Below are 17,202 nucleotides of genomic sequence, written 5' to 3'. Positions count from 1 at the left end.
CCAGTCACCTCCACGTTGCCAAATCTAATATTTAATAGTTAATTCTCAGGCCTCATCTTACTCAACCTCTCAGCATTTGACATTGTTTATGATTCTTTTCTTCTAAGAATACTTGGCTCTCATGACACAACACACTCCTGGTTTTCCTCTTCCCTCACTAGCCATTGCCTCTCAGTCATTTGTTGGATAGTCCTTTTCTTCCAAATATGTAAAAGTTGGTTTAACTCGAGGCTTAAACCTTGTACCCCCGCTACTCTGTTAACAGGCTCACTCCTTGGGTGATTTCATTGAGTCCCATGGCTTTAAGTACCATGCATTGATGTTTCCTAAATGTATATCGTTAGCCCAGACTCATGCAGTTATCTGCTTACTGTCCATCTCCACTGAAATGTCTTACAGGTATTTCAAACTTGTCTAAATCCAAATATGTGATTCTCACATTTCCAAAAAAAAAAAAAAAAAAAACTTCCTTCTTTCATAGTTTTTCAAAACCACCTCAGTAAACCACAACTCCATTCTACCAGTCACTTAAGTCAAAAACATTGGGCCTGGTCTCGATTCTTTTCTTTTTCTCACACCTTCAGCAACTTCTGTAGGATTACCAATTTTTGAAACACCTTTGAAACCTCAATTCAGGCATCCTGCAATGGGTAGGTCAGGGAGTACGTCCATAGAGTAGGCAGCCAAGGCAGGTTAGAAGTGAGGCTGTGAAGGATTCAGGTAGGTGTTGGATGGGCCGTGCTGTGGATATTGAGTTCACCAGGAGTGATAACAGGAGTGCTGGTGGAGGGAGGCTGAGGTGCGCTCACAGAGGGGCAGTGCTAAGTGAAGGAATTCCTTTATTGCATAGCTAACAGGAAATCTCTAACACATTTTTTAAGCAGAGAATTTTATGATTAGGAATAAAAATTATATACAGTAATCCCTCAGTATCCATGGGCAACTGGTTCCAGGATTTCCCACAAATACCCAAATCTATGGATGCTCAAGTCCCTTATATCAGATGATGTAGTATTTGCATATAACCTACACATATCCTCTCATATACTAGATCACCTCTAGATTACTTATAATAACTAATATAATGTAAATGCTATGTAAACAGTTGTTATACTGTATTGTTTAGGGAATAATGACACAAAAAATATCTGTATATATACAGTTACAAACACAGCCATTCTTTTATTTTTTGTTCAAATACTTTTAATCCATGGTTGGTTGAATGCACAGATACAGAACCCACGATATAGAGGGCTGACGTATATCATCTTTTGATAGATGGGAGATACATAGGTAATTTTGAAACTGATTTTCCAGTTTATACAGTGTATCAAAACTATCCCCTAGAAAAGAGGAAATATTTTATCAGAGTGATTACCATAAAAAAAAAAAATCTTATCAAACGTTTACATCAAATTGAAAAAAATGCCAAGCCCAGATGGTCTTGTGTATGTTGGGTGGGGGTGGTCTTCTACCAAAGATTTTAAAGAGTAGGTAAGTCCAATGCTTAAAACTTTTTCAGAGCAAAGGGAAAAAGGGAAAAAGTGCGGTTCTTTTTAATGAATTAGTTTAACACTGATGCCAAAACCTGGCAAAGACTGTACAAAGCAGAAAATGAACTGGCCAGTCTCACTCATGAATATTGGCATTAGAGATCATAAATAACACATTAGGAAATGTAATCTGACAGCTCATTAAAAGAAATATTCCAAAATCAACCTGGGTTTATTCCGATAGCAATACAAGGATGCTTGATACTAGGTAATCTAATTATATATTAATAATATTAATAGATCTGAAGAGAAAAATTTTATATAGTCAAAACTGTAGATATTGACAAGTTATTTGGTACAATTTAATGGCCATTCTTGATTAAAAAAATCTAGCAGAACTTAACAAAGTTTATCTGCCTTGTCCTCCAAATCCAACAATTTTTAATGGGCTGTTCCCACTAGAATGAGATATAAGAGAAGGACATTCACTATCATTATTACCACTTAGCATAGTATGGAAAGAGGTAGCCAACACAATTGGGAAAGCTGTAGTATGAAAAGTGCAAAAGTGAGAAAGATTGAAATTATATTATCACTCTTTGTTCATGGTTAAGTCTTCCTTGGGTAAATCCAAGAAAGTAATATTTCAAAACTTCTATAAATAACAGAGTTCAATGATATAGTAAGGTATAAAATTAATATACAGCAATCAAAAACTTTCATATCTACAAAGTCAAATTAGAATATATAACAGGAAAAATCTATTTAAAATAGCTATTGCAAAGTACTAAAAAAGCTATTGCAAAGTACTATTGCAAAGTAATAAAAAAAGGACAAGATCTATATGAAAGAAACTTTAAAAAATACTATATGGTTAGGCGTGGGGCTCATGCCTGTAATCCCAGCACTTTGGGAGGCAAAGTTGGGTGGATCACCTGAGGTCAGGAGTTCAAGACCAGCCTGGCCAACATGGCGAAACCCCATCTCTACTAAAAATACAGAAATCAACTGGGCATGGTGCTGTGTGCCTGTAATCCCAGCTACTCGGCAGGCTGAGGAAGGAGAACCCAGGAGGTGGAGGTTGCTGTGAGCCGAGAATGCGCCACTGCACTCCAGCCTGGGTGACAGAGCAAGACTCTTGTCTCAAAAACAAAAACAAACTATAGAACACAAATAAGATTTGAATAACTGAAAAGACATATCACATCCTCAGAGGCGTTAATATAAAAAAGTTCACCATTCTGCCCAAGTTAATTTATAAGATTAACACAATACCAATAAAAATGTGAGTAGATTTTTTCTGTTTTTTTTGTTTGTTTGTTTGTTTGTTTTTTTTTTGAGACAGAGTCTCACGTACTCTGTTGTCCAGGCTGGAGTGCAGTGGTGTGTACTTGGCTCACTGCAACCTCTACTTCCTAGGTTCAAGCGATTCTCCTGGCTCAGCCTCCCGGAACTTGGCTCACTGCAACCTCTACTTCCCAGGTTCAGGCGATTCTCCTGGCTCAGCCTCCCGAGTAGCTGGGACTACAGGCACATGCCACCACGCCCAGCTAATTTTTGTGTTTGTAGTAGAGACTGGGTTTCACCATGTTGGCCAGGATGGTCTCGATCTCCTGACCTTGTGATCCGCCCTCCTTGGCCTCCCAAAGTGCTGGGATTACAGGTGTGAGCCACCACGCCCAGCCTAATTTTTGTACTTTTAGTAGAGATGGGGTTTCACCATTCTGGCCTGGCTGGTCTCAAACCCCTGACCTCAAGTGATCTGCCTACCTTGGCCTCCCAAAGTGCTGGGATTACAGGCGTGAGCCACTACACCCAGCTTAATTTTTGTACTTTTAATAGAGATGGGGATTCACCATTTTGGCCAGGCTGGTCTCGAACCCACTGACCTCAAGTGATCCGCCTACCTTGGCCTCCCAAAGTGCTGGGATTATAGGCTGTTCGGTTTTGTCTTGATCTGAGGCTACTTTGAGGGGTTAGAGGAGGAGAGAGAGGACTAAGGAAGCTGAATCTAAAATTTGTATAGTTAGGAAAGCTGTAAAACAAGAGAGCAGTAAGGAAGAAGTGACTTGACTAGGTATGAGAACATAGAGTTAGGGATTCCTCCATTGTGGCAGCTGAATGTACAAACCAGTATAACAGAATATTAAAAACAGAATAGAAGTCTAGAAATAGACCTAAGTCTTCATGGGATTTAGTAGATCATCAAGCTGTCATTTGAAATCAGGTGGGAATCCAGTAACTGTTGAAAGGGGCTCCAGGCCAGCAGTATGGTCTTCCGTGTTAAGACTAAGACTCCTAACTGTGGTTCGTGCTCTTAACATCACCCCAACAGTTGGGATTTTTTTTTTTTTTTTTTTTTTCAGTTGGAGTTTCACTCTGTTACCTAGTCTGGAATATAGTGGCACAATCTGGACTCACCACAACCTCCACCTCCTGGGTTCAAGAGATTCTCCTGCCTCAGCCTCTCAAGTAGCTGGGACCACAGGCACGTGCCACCATGCCCAGCTAATTTTTGTATTTTTAGTAGAGACGGGGTTTCACTATGTTGACCACGCTGGTCTCGAGCTCCTGACCTCATGATCCGCCTGCCTCAGCCTCCCAAAGGGGATCATTTTAAATATAGAATGTGTAGAAGTCAATTTGGAAGGGAAATTCGATCTGGAAAACCTTTTATTTTATATTTCCTAGTAGGTGTTGAGGGGAGGGGTGTGTTACAAAGAGCAGTGACTGTATGGAAGAAGGGATGCATGAGTTAACAAATTATCGACATTAAAAGAGGTATTTCTTACAAAAATCATCTAATTTGCATTCAACAAATATTAAAAATCCATTATGTGCTTAAGATGAGTTGCTAATAAGGCAAAGGTTAAGGACATATAAATTAGAAAAGAGAACCTAGAGGACGTCTATTCTGGTTATTTACTCTGGCTAATTGTTCTAGAATAATTATCCTCATTATCCTAATGTGAAACACCAAGTAGGACTCTATGTGTTATGTTATGAAGAAAGATGTTTTGCTAATGAGATCCACACCTATCTTTGATGTTCAAAGTGGGAATATAGTGTAGCAAGAAGAAAATTGTTTAAAATATTTCCAATTGTATATGTTATGCATATCATCTAAACATAAACATGATGCATTGAAAAAATGCTGTTGGCAAAGCAATTTAGAAATTCCAGAAAATAAGCCAGGTGTGGTGGTGCGTGCCTGTAATCCCAGCACTTTGGGAGGCTGAGGCAGGCGGATCCCTTGAAGTCAGGAGTTCCAGACTAGCCTGGCCAACATGGTGAAACCCTGTCTCTACTGAAAATATAAAAATTAGCCAGACGTGGTGGCATGCACCTGTAGTCCCAGCTACTCAGGCTGAGGAAGGAGAATTGCTTGAATCTGGGAGGTGGAGGTTGCAGTGAGCTGAGATCGCACCACTGCACTCCAGCCTGGGTGGCAGAGTGAGTGAGAATCCCTCTCCAAAAAAAAAAAAAAGAAAGAAAGAAACTCCAGAAAATACCTTTTCATTCAACTCTGAAATCAAAGAATACACCATTGCTTTGTGTTCTGTTTTTGACTTTTTTCTCTTTTCAGTTTTCAGCATATGCCAAGTACTGCCAAAGAGGTTCTTGCATTTGAAGGGAGGTCAGTTATCAGTGCCAAAATACTTACTGTGAGTCGATAGGGAATTTTTCCATCTGCCATTATTGGAAGTTATATTTGATGATATGTTCACTGAATCTGGGAAACATTCACAGAATTCCCATTGTCTTAGCAGAAAGGATATCAATCATGAGTTATGCAATCTCTTGTGTAAAATTCACCCCTAAAGAGATGTATTAGATCTAGATTTTTGGCAGTAAACAGTTGGCTTTAATAGTCGTGACAGAAATCGAAATTTCCCTGTTTCCTGTTATTCTTTGAACTGGCATGTCAGCTTCTGTTTTAGGCTTTGTTGATAAGAAATATTTAAATCAAAGGAAGACTTTGAAGAAAAGGCAGTAGTAACCTTGCTGCCATACCTGTAAACACAGGAGGCTTATTTAACATGATGCTTGAGAGCGTAGGTTTGGGGCAGCTTTTCCACCTGTCAGAGCTCAGTGGCCTTGGGTAAGTTGCTTTCGTCTGTGAGGTTCAGGTTCCTCAACTGTAAAGAGATATAAACCACATGTTCTGATTTGCTTAGAACAGCCCTGGTTTACAGCTGTTATTCTGTGTAATTATTAATTGAACCCCCTTTCACTCTCAGAGGTGTTCTGGTTTCGATAAAATTACATAGTTACCCTACCTACCTTGGAGAGCTGGTGTGAGGTTGAAGTAAATTAATGTTTGTGAAACCCTTAGCACAGTGCCTGGCACATAGTAGATGCTCAGATGATGATGATAAGTATTATTAAGCTGATTGGTATTTCAAACCACGCTTCAAAGAAAATGATTCAAAAGACAATGTCTGTTTTTATAAAAATTTGGCCACTCTCCCAATCATCTTGTCTTTTGTTCCACCCACATAGAATTTCCTGCCCAAAGCAATAAATTTGAGAGGTTTCAGCAGTTACTGACGAATTTCTGATTGTCATGGCTTTACAGGTTATCTATGTGTGGAACTACCAGTGTTTATGCTATCGCTAGCTTGTTCATCAGGGTACACGTTAGGATATAGAACTTTTTCACAAATTAGATCTTATTTTCCACAAACAGCCCCACGAAACAGATTATTTTAATAGCTATCACTATTATTTTAATCTGGAAATGGAGACTCAGAAATATGAAATGGCTTTCTCAAGATCACATAGCTCGAAAGCACCAGGAAGCATGCGAAGGCGGGGCTTCTTGCAGGGAGCATGTGAAGGCGGGGCTCCTTGGAGTTCATTTCTTTTCATTGCGCCATGCTGGTTAAGCAAAAGGGCAAGATTACTCAGTTACCCCACTTCCTCCTCATTATGCCCAATTTTGTCATCTCTTATTCCTCTTTGACTTGTCTGGTATGCTTCACTCAATTTTTTTTTTCCCCCAAAAAAGTTTTTAAGTGCTACTTGGTCTCAGTATATGGATCCCATTCTTGGCCTAGGGTAGCTTACAGTCGAGAAGTGATTACTCCGTGTCCAATCATGTGTTACTGAGTCTCTGTGAGTAATTTCAGGAAACTGTAGAAACACAAATGAGTCAATGCTCACTGCTCTGCAGTTGTGGCACCTTCTTATTCTATGCCATTGCAGACAAAAGTGAGAAAATTGGGGTCTGTCATTCCCACGCCTTTTTGCCTGCAAACCAGTGAGAATGTCTCCAATGACCCATTCCAGTTTCTCTTGCTGTTTCCATCCCACTACTCTGTAATCAGGGTCTGTTTATACCTGCCTTCTCTTCTAGATTAGTGGACAGCATCCCTATCTTGTTGATCTCTGTGTTTCCAGTATGATGCCAAGCACCTGGCACACGGAAAGGCTCAGGCGCCAGGGACTGTGCTCGGTGCTGTATGTGAATATATTCAGATTTATTGCAACCATGCAAAGTAGCTTTGATTATGCCCATATCATGGATGAGAAAACTGTATCTTGGAGAGATTAGATCACTTGCCTAAGATCACATAGTTTTTAAATACTGAAACAAGATCTTTCTTTATTAAAACACCTTTTATTGAAGTATAACTTACATAAAATAATCTATACACATTTAAATCTATACATATTTAAAGTACACAACTTAATAAATTTTGACATATGTATACACACAGGAGACCATTACCATAATCAAGATAGTGAACACATCTATCACCCCTAAAAGCAAAACCAGCATTTAAACCTAGACTTACGACTCTAGAGCTCATGTTTTTCCCCCAGTAATGAGTGTATGGGGAGTAGAGCCTTTGCCACAGCTCTTTCCTCCTAACCGTTCTCTTATGGGGAGTTTTGCATTGTTGAGATAATACAAAGAGCATCTTTTACAACCCAATTGTCCATCAATAAAAAATGTGAATAAATTAGTACTGGAGTGGAATGTATACCCCAGTGAAATGAATGAATTATAGTTTCACACAACTATATGGATGTGTCTTAGAAAGATAACAGTAAGAAAAACACAAAGAGAATAATACTATTCTTGTAAAAGTCAAAGCAAGTTTATGCACACACACACACACGCACACATATAACAAGAAGTAATTAGGAACACAAAATTCAGGCTAGCGGTCACCTCTGGGGAAGTAGGGAGATGGGATGGGGCATGGAGGGAGATGCAGGTTATTAGTAATATTTTAGGTCATGGGTTGAGTAGTGAGTTCTTGAATATTCATTATGTTATGTGATTTTAATACATAATTTGTTATACTAAAATATGATTACAAACAACTTACTATATCAGTTTAAACATACATGTTCTAATTAGGTATTTTCTTTAATTTGAGGAAAGGATCGCTTAATAAGGGATAGTTAAGATCCAAAATATTTTAATTCACTGTGTGATAAGAAAGTTTAGAGCTCTTAGGGCCTGGTGCAGTGGTTCAAGCCTGTAATTCCAGCACTTTGGCGGCTGAGGCAGGAGGATGGCTTGAGCCTAGGAGTTCAAGACCAGCTTGGGCAACATAGCAGTACCCTGTCTCTACAGAAAGTTTTCAAAAATTAGCCGGGCATGGTGGCTTGTGCCGGTCATCCTAGTTACTTGGGAGGCTGAGGTGGGAGGATCGCTTGAACCCAGGAGTTTGAGTCTGCAGTGAGTTGTGATTGTGCCACTGCACTCTAGCCTGGGTGACAGAGTGAGACCCTGTCTCAAAAAAATAATAATACAATAAAAACAAATGAAAAATAAATAAATTAGCCAGGAAAGCTGGTGCACATCCATAGTCCCAGCTACTTGGGAAGCTGAGGCAGGAGGATTGCTTAAGCCCAGGAATCTAAGGCTGCCGTGAGCTATAATCACTTTGCTGCACTCTAGCCTGGGCAAGAGGGCAAGACCTCATCTCAAAAATAACAACAACAAAAGAAAGTTTAGAGCTCTTGATAAAGCAATTAGATTTGAGGTAAAGGGACTGATATAATGCATATGAAAGAACGAACAATTAGGCTGGGCACGGTGGCTCACACTTGTAATCCCAACACTTTGGAGGCTGAGGCGGGCGGATTACCTGAGGGCAAGAGTTCGAGACCAGCCTGGCCAATGTGGTGAAACCCCATCTCTACTAAAAATACAAAAATTAGCCAGGCATGGTGGCACGTGCCTGTAATCCCAGCTACTTGGGAGGCTGACGCAGGAGAATTGCTTGAACCTGGGAGGCAGAGATGCAGTGAGCCAAGATTGCGCCACTACACTGCACTCTAGCCTGGGCGACAGAGTGAGACTCTGTCTCAAAAGAAAAGAAGAATGAACAATTAAAGTTACTTAATAATATGGATGTGGAAGTCACCTGTTGGCCATGATGGAGTTGCTGGATGAACCATGAACTGTGCTTCTACGTGGATTCATTTCCACTACCCCCACTTTTTCTGTTGTTGTTGGCACCAGGAGAAAAAAAAAAAAAAAAGAATGCACAGAGAACAGAAATAAGTGAGGGTCTCTTGTGTCTAAATCTACTAAAAACAGAAGAAGCATATAGCCAAAAAAGGCTGCAGATGTTTTGGCACCCTATGAACTATTAAGGATCTTGAAAACCAAGAGTCAACACAAGAGGTTTAATTCTGGGAGGAAGAGCATCAAAGACTAAGTGTCTTCCAAAAAGGACTGGAATGTATGTTGCTGTCTTCTTAAAGACACCAACTATATAGTTCTGTATAGTTGATATGTTCTATATAGTTTCATCTGTTCTCTATTTTCATGTAATAATTCTAAATGGATACTAAGTTTAGCTCTGGCTATAATTCAGTTTTCTAACTTTTAGTAACAAATCAAAACAAAAAAGACTGAATCTGTGTTTCTTAGTTAATCCCACTTTTGGATCAGTTGGCTGTTCTGAGGAAGAGAGCATATTTCATATGAGAATATATGGGAAAGAGACCCTATTTCAGACCCCACACTGTCCATCTGGTGAGAGCTTGTCTGATTTCCAGTTAGAACCTAGAAGTCTCTAAAATGCAGGTCTTCCAGCATCCAAAAATTACAAAGTAACTGTCGGTGTTGCCTGTTTCTCTCCCTTTCTAAATGAAGCAATTTGACACAAGGAATCATGGCTTATGTTTCATTTGTGACTCTCCATTCCTTCCAGGACCAGGATATGGGGTATTGGTGAACATTATTGACCAACGGACAGATCCCAAAACTGCATTTAAGTTCTGAGAGCAAGGCAGTTTTAAACTCAATTTTTTAAAAAGTCACCCTATATTGAGGGATTTCATTAACATGAAGCATTTGAATGCTACTTGGGTCATTCTGTTCTCTGTATGGGGAGATTGAGTTGATCAAAACATACAGCTAGTAAGTGACAGTGCCAGGATGCTGGTACACACGGTTTTTTTACTTGTGTAGCTTTTCAAAAGGTTTCGTTCTTATTTACAGATATAAAGGGAGATTTTGTTTTGAGACCAGAAGACCTAGTAATTTATTGTAAATATTGCCACATTGTTATTTTACTCTGTTTCACAGGAGAGACTTTGGGGTCAGTTCTGGCTTCTAATCTCAACTGCCCACTTGTGAACTTTCCAAAAGTCAAGTTACTTTACTCCTTTGAGTCTCCACTTCCTTATTATTAAACAAGGCAAACACTGTGAAGATTAAATGAGATAAGTTCTATAAAGCCCCCACCAAGGGCAAGGCATATAGCCATCAGTTACTAAATGGTGGCCCTTCTGAAGCTCAAATTCTGAAATAACCTTCTATGCAATTCTGTTTCGAAGCTTCATGGAACTTATATTCTTGTCAGAGAGACAAGATACATAAGTAAAATATATGTGTACTAGTTATATGTACTAAAGAGAAAAAAAGCAGAGAAAGGGGATACAAAATATTAGAAAGAGGTTGAAATTGAATAGGATGAACAGGTAAGACCCCAACAAAAGACGACTCTTAAGGGGACCTAAAGAAAAAGAAGGGGCTACCTGTGTGGATGTCTACGGGAGGAGCATTTCAGGCCGTGGGAACAGCAAGTGCAAAGGCCCTGAGGCGAGAGTGTGCATGGAAGGTCCAAGGTACAGCATGGAGGATGGTGTGGCTGGAGTAGAATAAATATGGGAAAGAACAGTAGGAAATGCAGTCAGGGAGATAACAGCGGCCAGCTGGTAGATCATGTAGGGTCTTGGAGGTCATAGTAAGGACTTCAGAGGGTTTGAACAGAGGAGCAACATGATCTGACTTACATTTCTAAAAGGATCCCTTTGCCTGCTGTGTTGAGAGTAGACTCTTGGAAGCGGAGGAGCAGGGGAGGATGGTCAACAAGGGCAGAAAAATGGAGGTAGTTAAGAGGCCAGTGTAATAATCCGGTATTACTATGTCCATCTTAACGGGCTAATCATGTTGTGTTCTGCCGTTGAAATGAGGGAGGTTTTTCTGTGCCCCTGCTGTGTTTATACACACTGGGAGGCATGAAAGTCCTATCATTGTGGAAGTCATCCATGCTGGTGTTTTACTGTCGTTTAGTAGATTGTGAGACCTAACAGTCACATTTGCATATAACTCTATCTGTGCCCTGCTTGTCTGGGAAATTTTCTTGTAAGAGAAAGGAGCACTTTACAAAATGGACTCTCTTTGTCAGTTGTCATGCTGGAGTGATCTGTGGTCATTGTCCCTACGGGGAAGTGCTGTTTCATTATGAGAGTTATCGATTCTGACACTATCAGTCAACTAGAAGAAAAGTAGGTTAGTGGGGCTGATGAGCACCATTGAGATGCTTACAAACGGTAGACAGTGCTTCATCCTGCTCCCACAGCAGACGTCATGTGGAAAAGGGAGCCCTTGCTACAGGGCATAGAGAGCTGTAGCCTGAAAGCTTTACTTTTCTTTCTTTTAAACCTTACTGGTTAGGATTTGCTTCTTATTGCCTTCAAGCTTTATACTGTAATTCAAGGTTGCCTGAAAAATTATATTTATGGGTATGTATCAGGAAATTGGAGTAATCCTCTAATTTACTAGCTTGAAATTCAAACTCAGACATGTGGCCTTTATACAAACTGCCATGAAATTCTTCAGTGACATTAGTTTTAAGTGTGTGTGTGTGTGTGTGTGTGTGTGCATCTCAAGGGTAGAGAATATGTATTATAAATCAAACTTAAGTGTCTCAACTGCAAAACAGCTGGAAATAATTGATTTACGTCAGTATGGCTTAGCTGCTGCTGACTCAAAAACCCCTTTGATTGTCTTTAAGGATCTGTGTGAGTTTTAACCCTTTTAACCAGAATCAGATCAAGTATCAATGGATATAGTGCAATTTAGTATTATAAGACACCAACAACATGCTCAGTTTATAAATTGAGTATATTTGTCAATTTAATTACAAATATTATTTCACATTTTCCTTAGGTGGAAAAGAAACTGGATGATCATTTTATGTGTTTTATATATTAAGAACTTCAAGTGAATGTGTTGAGATATCTAATTATATGATTTATCTTTTCCACATGCCTTTATTATTGTTAGTCTCCTTGTGGTAAAATAAAAAAAAAGTGAGTACATGTCAATTCATGACTTTGCTTTTCTAAAGTCATATCAGCACCACCTCCATATCCACGATTTTTTTTTTTTTTTTTTGAGACAGAGTCTCGCTCTGTTGCCAGGCTGGAGTGCAGTGGCACAGCCTCAGCTCACCGCAGCCTCAGCCTCCCGAGTTCAAGTGATTCTCCTGCCTCAACCTCCCAAGTAGCTGAGACTACAGGTGCACACCATCAGGCCCAGCTAATTTTTTTTTTTTTTTAATTTTAGTAAAGATGGGGTTTCACCATTTTGGCCAGGATGGTCTCGATCTCCTGACTTTGTGATCTGCCCACCTCAGCCTCCCAAAGTGCTGGGATTATAGGCATGAGCCACCACGACTGGCCCATATCCATGATATTTAACAGTCATAGACACTTTCACATTTATCATCTTATTGGGTCCTAAGAGCACCTCTGTGGATGCACAAAGGTAGGCTGTATAGCCCCATTTTACAGCAAAGGAAACATCAGAGTTTAGGAACAGACTCAGGTCTTTGGATTCTTAGTCTAGGGCCCTATCGCCAACAGCAAACTATTTTCATTAGCTCTTACCTAGTCTTTTTCAGATTTATAGAGCTCTAGTAGTTGTAGAATAAATACAGATTTTTGCAGCAAGATGAATGCAGTAGCAGTAAACAGTGATGACAGTATTCTTGTGTTTGAATTTTTTTTTTTTTTTTTTTTGAGACAGAATTTTGCTCTTGTTGCCCAGGCTGGGGTGCAGTGGTGCGATCTCGGCTCACTGCAACCTCCGCCTCCTGGGTTCAAGCGATTCTCCTGCCTCAGCCTCCCCAATAGCTGGGATTACAGGCATGCGCCAGCACGCCCAGCTAATTTTGTATTTTTAGGAGAGACAGGTTTTCTCCATGTTGCTCAGGCTGGTCTCGAACTCCCGACCTCAGGTGATCCGCCCGCCTCAGCCTTCCAGGGTGGGTGCTGGGATTACAGGCGTGAGCCATCGCGCCTGGCCTAAAATTTCTAACCAATGCATTTCTTTATATTTCTCATCTGTGTCCTCTTAGAGACTTGCATTAAATCCAGAAAGGTTAGAACATGCCTTGTAAAGTTAGATAAATCCTCACAAACATAACGTTAAATGAAATAAATAGGTCACAAAAGAAAACAGACAGTGCAATTCCCTTTACAGAAAGTTCAAATATAGGCAAAACAAAGCTGTGGTATTAGAAGTTGGCATAGCAGTTACCCTCGTTTGGGGGTATGTGGTTGGGGTAGGGGGTGTATTGAACTGGGTGCTGGTTGTACAGGTATTCCCTTTGGGAAGGTTCACTGACTTTTTATTCTCCAGTGAAATTCTTTCTAAAAGCTTTATTTTCATAAGTGGTAGTTCTGTTTAAATGCTTCGGACTTAAAGAGCAGTTATTACACATTTATTTTATATTATAAGCTGTCATTTCCCCACGAAAGTCGATTACCCTTTTTTGTTGTGTTCACAAGCACCCTGCACTCATTTGGCCTTCTTGGAGCATCTTAGTCACAGAACCAGCTGCTGTGGAGCCAGGTTGAAGTCCATCATAAAATGCTTGCCAACACAACTTTCTTGCTTACACTTTTTAAGGTGTTATGGGAAAGAAAGGTATTGAAGAAGGGCTCTTCAGTGAGGATGTTAATCTGTATCAAAACAGACACTTCTAGAAATGTTTTCGTAGAATTCTGATATGGCTGAGAGCAGAGCTTTAGTCAGTGCCGTATAAGTTAACAATTTAACAATTTCACACTGATTTTTTCCCATATAAATGGCTTCGGAAGAGCACAAATAGTTGAACAACAATAGCTCTATCATTTTTGAAATGTCCCTTGAAGTCAGAGCCTAAAGGAAATAAGATTGAGGCTAGAAATTACTTTGAGCAAAACTAAATTTTAATAAAAATGGAAACTGATGGCCACAGCCATGTTTTTCTCTAGGCTTCTAATGTTAAACAAAACCCACGAACTTTCTTTCTTTTTTAAATTTTTTTTTGAGACAGAGTCTCACTCTTTTGCCCAGGCTGGAGTGCAGTGGCACGATCTTGGCTCACTGCAACCTCTGCCTCCCGGGTTCAAGCAATCCTCCTGCCTCAGCCTCCCAAGTAGCTGAGATTACAGGTGCCCACCACCACGCCTGACTAAATTTTTTATTTTTAGTAGAGCTGGGGTTTCACCATGTTGACCAGCTGGTCTTGAACTCCTGACCTCAAGTGATCCACCCACCTCAGCCTCGTAAAGTGCTGGGATTACAGGCATGAGCCACCACGCCGGCCATTCCATGAGCTTTCTGACCACAGTAGATAGAGGGAAAGCAGAAAGGACTTCAAAGATTTTGTGGGTCAGCAGAACCTTTTGCAGTCCTCACAGTTTACAGACTAAGGCTGGTGTGAATCATGCATATTATAGGTCAGACTCAAGAGGCTGAGCAAACCATTGCTTCTGTTCCTAAAAGCGATCAATTGTTTTGGCTTCTTTTAAACCAATCCAATTTTTTTAAAAATAAGAAATATATTTTAAAATGTTACTGCCAGCTCTTTATACACTGTGGCTGCTGCTTCTTTTTTCTCTGCAGTGTTCTCTGTCTTCATCAGAAGAAGAAAGGTTTATTTCCATCAGGAGACCTAAAACACCAACCTCAAGTGATTTCTCCGACCTTAATACTCAGACGAACTGGACCAAGTCACTTCCACTGCCAACACCAGAAGAGAAGATGCGACAGCAAGCCCAAACAGTCCAGGCTGATGTGGTGCCTATTAACATAACTGGTACGCTTTACTAGCCAGACAGGTTCAGAATGTACTTGGGAGAATGACTACAGCTTTTTGTTATATGCTGTTAGCATTTCATTGCTACATCAAAGGTAAATAGCTGTGGTCCAACTTCATGCTCTTTGTTTAATGAAAGGAATATTAAAACTACATATGTGTGTGCATATAAAATGTCTACTGCTTGTTGGGTTCAAAGACTATGTCGCCAAACACTGGTATCAAAGAACTCAGTGGTCCAACCATTCATCTTAAGAGTGTCTCTTTCAATTAAATTGCTTTTTAGTAAGCCTTTGGTTATATAGAAACATCTTGTAAATGTGGTCCTAGGTATGAAGAAAAAGTATATATTTCCCTTCTAAAGAGTTAAGTAATATTTACAGAAGTAAATAGTTATTTTGTGATGTTTCTAATGATAGATTTTCTAGAAATTTCCTAAAGTAGAAAAAAGGAGACGTTACTTAATTGAAATTTCTTCTGAATATAAAATTTTCAGAATATGTTATATTAAGCTAGACTACAAATATTAATTGCCAAACCTGAAATTCAAGTTCTTATGGAATATTATACTCAGCCTGTAATCATTTGTGACAATTAAGTTGACAAGGTACATAAAATTCAAAGATGATCTTTCATGAACTTAGGAGAGCTGCTAAAAAGATAGCAAAATTGGCTGGGCATGGTGGCTCACACCTGTAATCCCAGCACTTTGGGAGGCTGAGGCGGGCAGATCACCTGAGGTCAGGAGTTCGAGACCAGCCTGGCCAACATGGTGAAACCCTGTCTGTACTAAAAATACAAAATTAGCAGAGCGTGGTGGCACGTGTAGTAATCCCAGCTACACTGGAGTCTGAGGCAGGAGAATTGCTTGAACCCGGGAGGCAGAGGTTGCAGTGAGCCGAGAGATCGCACCATTGCACTCCAGCCTGGGCAAAAAGGCGCAAAACTTCACCTCAAAAAAAAAAAAATCAAAATTTTCCTGCCTTATCACCTCCACAGCCCACAAGGAGCATGGGTTAGTGGTTTGGGGAGGACACAAAATGCAAAATAGACATGTGAAGAGTTAATAGCTTCAACTATTAATTGAATTGTATGTTTGATGGAAGCAGATGACTAATAGTGGTCATTGATAATCAATTCATACAAAGCAGGGCCCTTAAGGCCAGAAGCTAACAAAAAAACTAGGTGACCAAAAAGAATGAGTTTTCCTGAACATTTACTCTGGAAACCTATAGCATCCTTGCTGTGCTTCTGAGGCTACTGCTGTTAGAAAGCTTTAGAAAGCTTTTTGCCATGGCACTGGTGAGCTTGTAAGGGGCTAATAGCATTTTCATAGTCACTGAAGATTTTTTTTAAAACCTTACCAGATATTTAGGAATTACATTTAGAACTCATATTTTAAATTCCAAAGAAATTTAATAAATAAGTGCATGAATTATTTTCAATTCAGTATATATTTTTCCACATTTATTTTACTTAAATCTTAAAAGAATAGCAGGGCATTTTAAGCCATTTTCTCAGCAAACAATGTTATTGATCTTTCTGAATATGTTTCTTATTTACCTAGATCGTATCTTTTAAAGATTATTTTTAAAAGTATAACTATGTTTTAGAACAAAGTATAATGTGTACTGGTCAATGAAATACAAGGCTGCTTATTTTCTATAAGAAAATGAATTGCATTATTTGATTGATTAAATGCAGCAGAAATGTAATTACATTATATATAATTAAGTGCCTATGAAATAATATCATAAGATAAGAAGATTGTGCAATGAAATATGACAATCCTTAATGGAATTAAGGTGAAATGCATTATCTTGAGATTAAGAGATTTAAAATAGAGTAATCAGAGTTTCAGGAATGAAGAATTATTTGCAATGAATTACGCTGTCACAACAGAAGACAGTGTCATGTCTCTGAGCTTTGATTCTATCCTATCTGATGACTAAGTAGAGATGAATTAGAGTTTAAAGAGAGGCCTTTAAAATGCTACTCAGGAAAGGTGAATGACAATAAAGAAAGAGCAGTATGAGTTATGTCAAAATGTAATTTACTTTTAATCGAGTGATTAACATTTTGCAGAAATGCCAAAAGTAAATATAATACCTAATCACATATTTATTGATCCATTTTCTACATCTGTGTTCACATATACACACATATTTCTTAAAGAATTAGTTTTTCTAATCTGTCATAAAGAAGCAATAAATTTAAAATTTTCACTTTTAGTGGTTGAATTGACATAGGTTATACAGCTTCCTGCTCTTTAAATTATATATTTCTAAAGTCCTAGAAGATATTTGAGATTAAAAAAAGAAAATTCCTCTAGGGAACTGTCATGTGCTCATTCGTTGGGG

At 39.2% G+C, this 17,202-nt stretch overlaps 1 protein-coding gene across 18 annotated transcripts in view; it reads left to right on the top strand.

Annotated features, from left to right (window-relative positions):
* NHSL1 (NHS like 1) overlaps nucleotides 1–17,202 on the top strand; it is a 273,639-nt gene that overhangs the window by 234,014 nt on the left and 22,423 nt on the right. For all 18 annotated transcript variants that reach the window (XM_063725003.1, XM_054558217.2, XM_024249052.3 and 15 more), the window contains one exon: nucleotides 14,650–14,842. In XM_063725003.1, the coding sequence (XP_063581073.1) occupies nucleotides 14,788–14,842 (55 nt within the window). In that variant the 5' untranslated portion in view covers nucleotides 14,650–14,787. The remainder of the gene's footprint in view (nucleotides 1–14,649; nucleotides 14,843–17,202) is intronic.

The sequence above is a fragment of the Pongo abelii genome, chromosome 5 (genome assembly GCF_028885655.2).
Source record: "Pongo abelii isolate AG06213 chromosome 5, NHGRI_mPonAbe1-v2.0_pri, whole genome shotgun sequence".
In the NCBI taxonomy this organism is placed as follows: Eukaryota; Metazoa; Chordata; class Mammalia; order Primates; family Hominidae; genus Pongo; species Pongo abelii.
The sequence above is the reverse complement of the archived record's forward strand: the minus strand, read 5'-3'. Positions and strand labels throughout refer to the sequence as shown.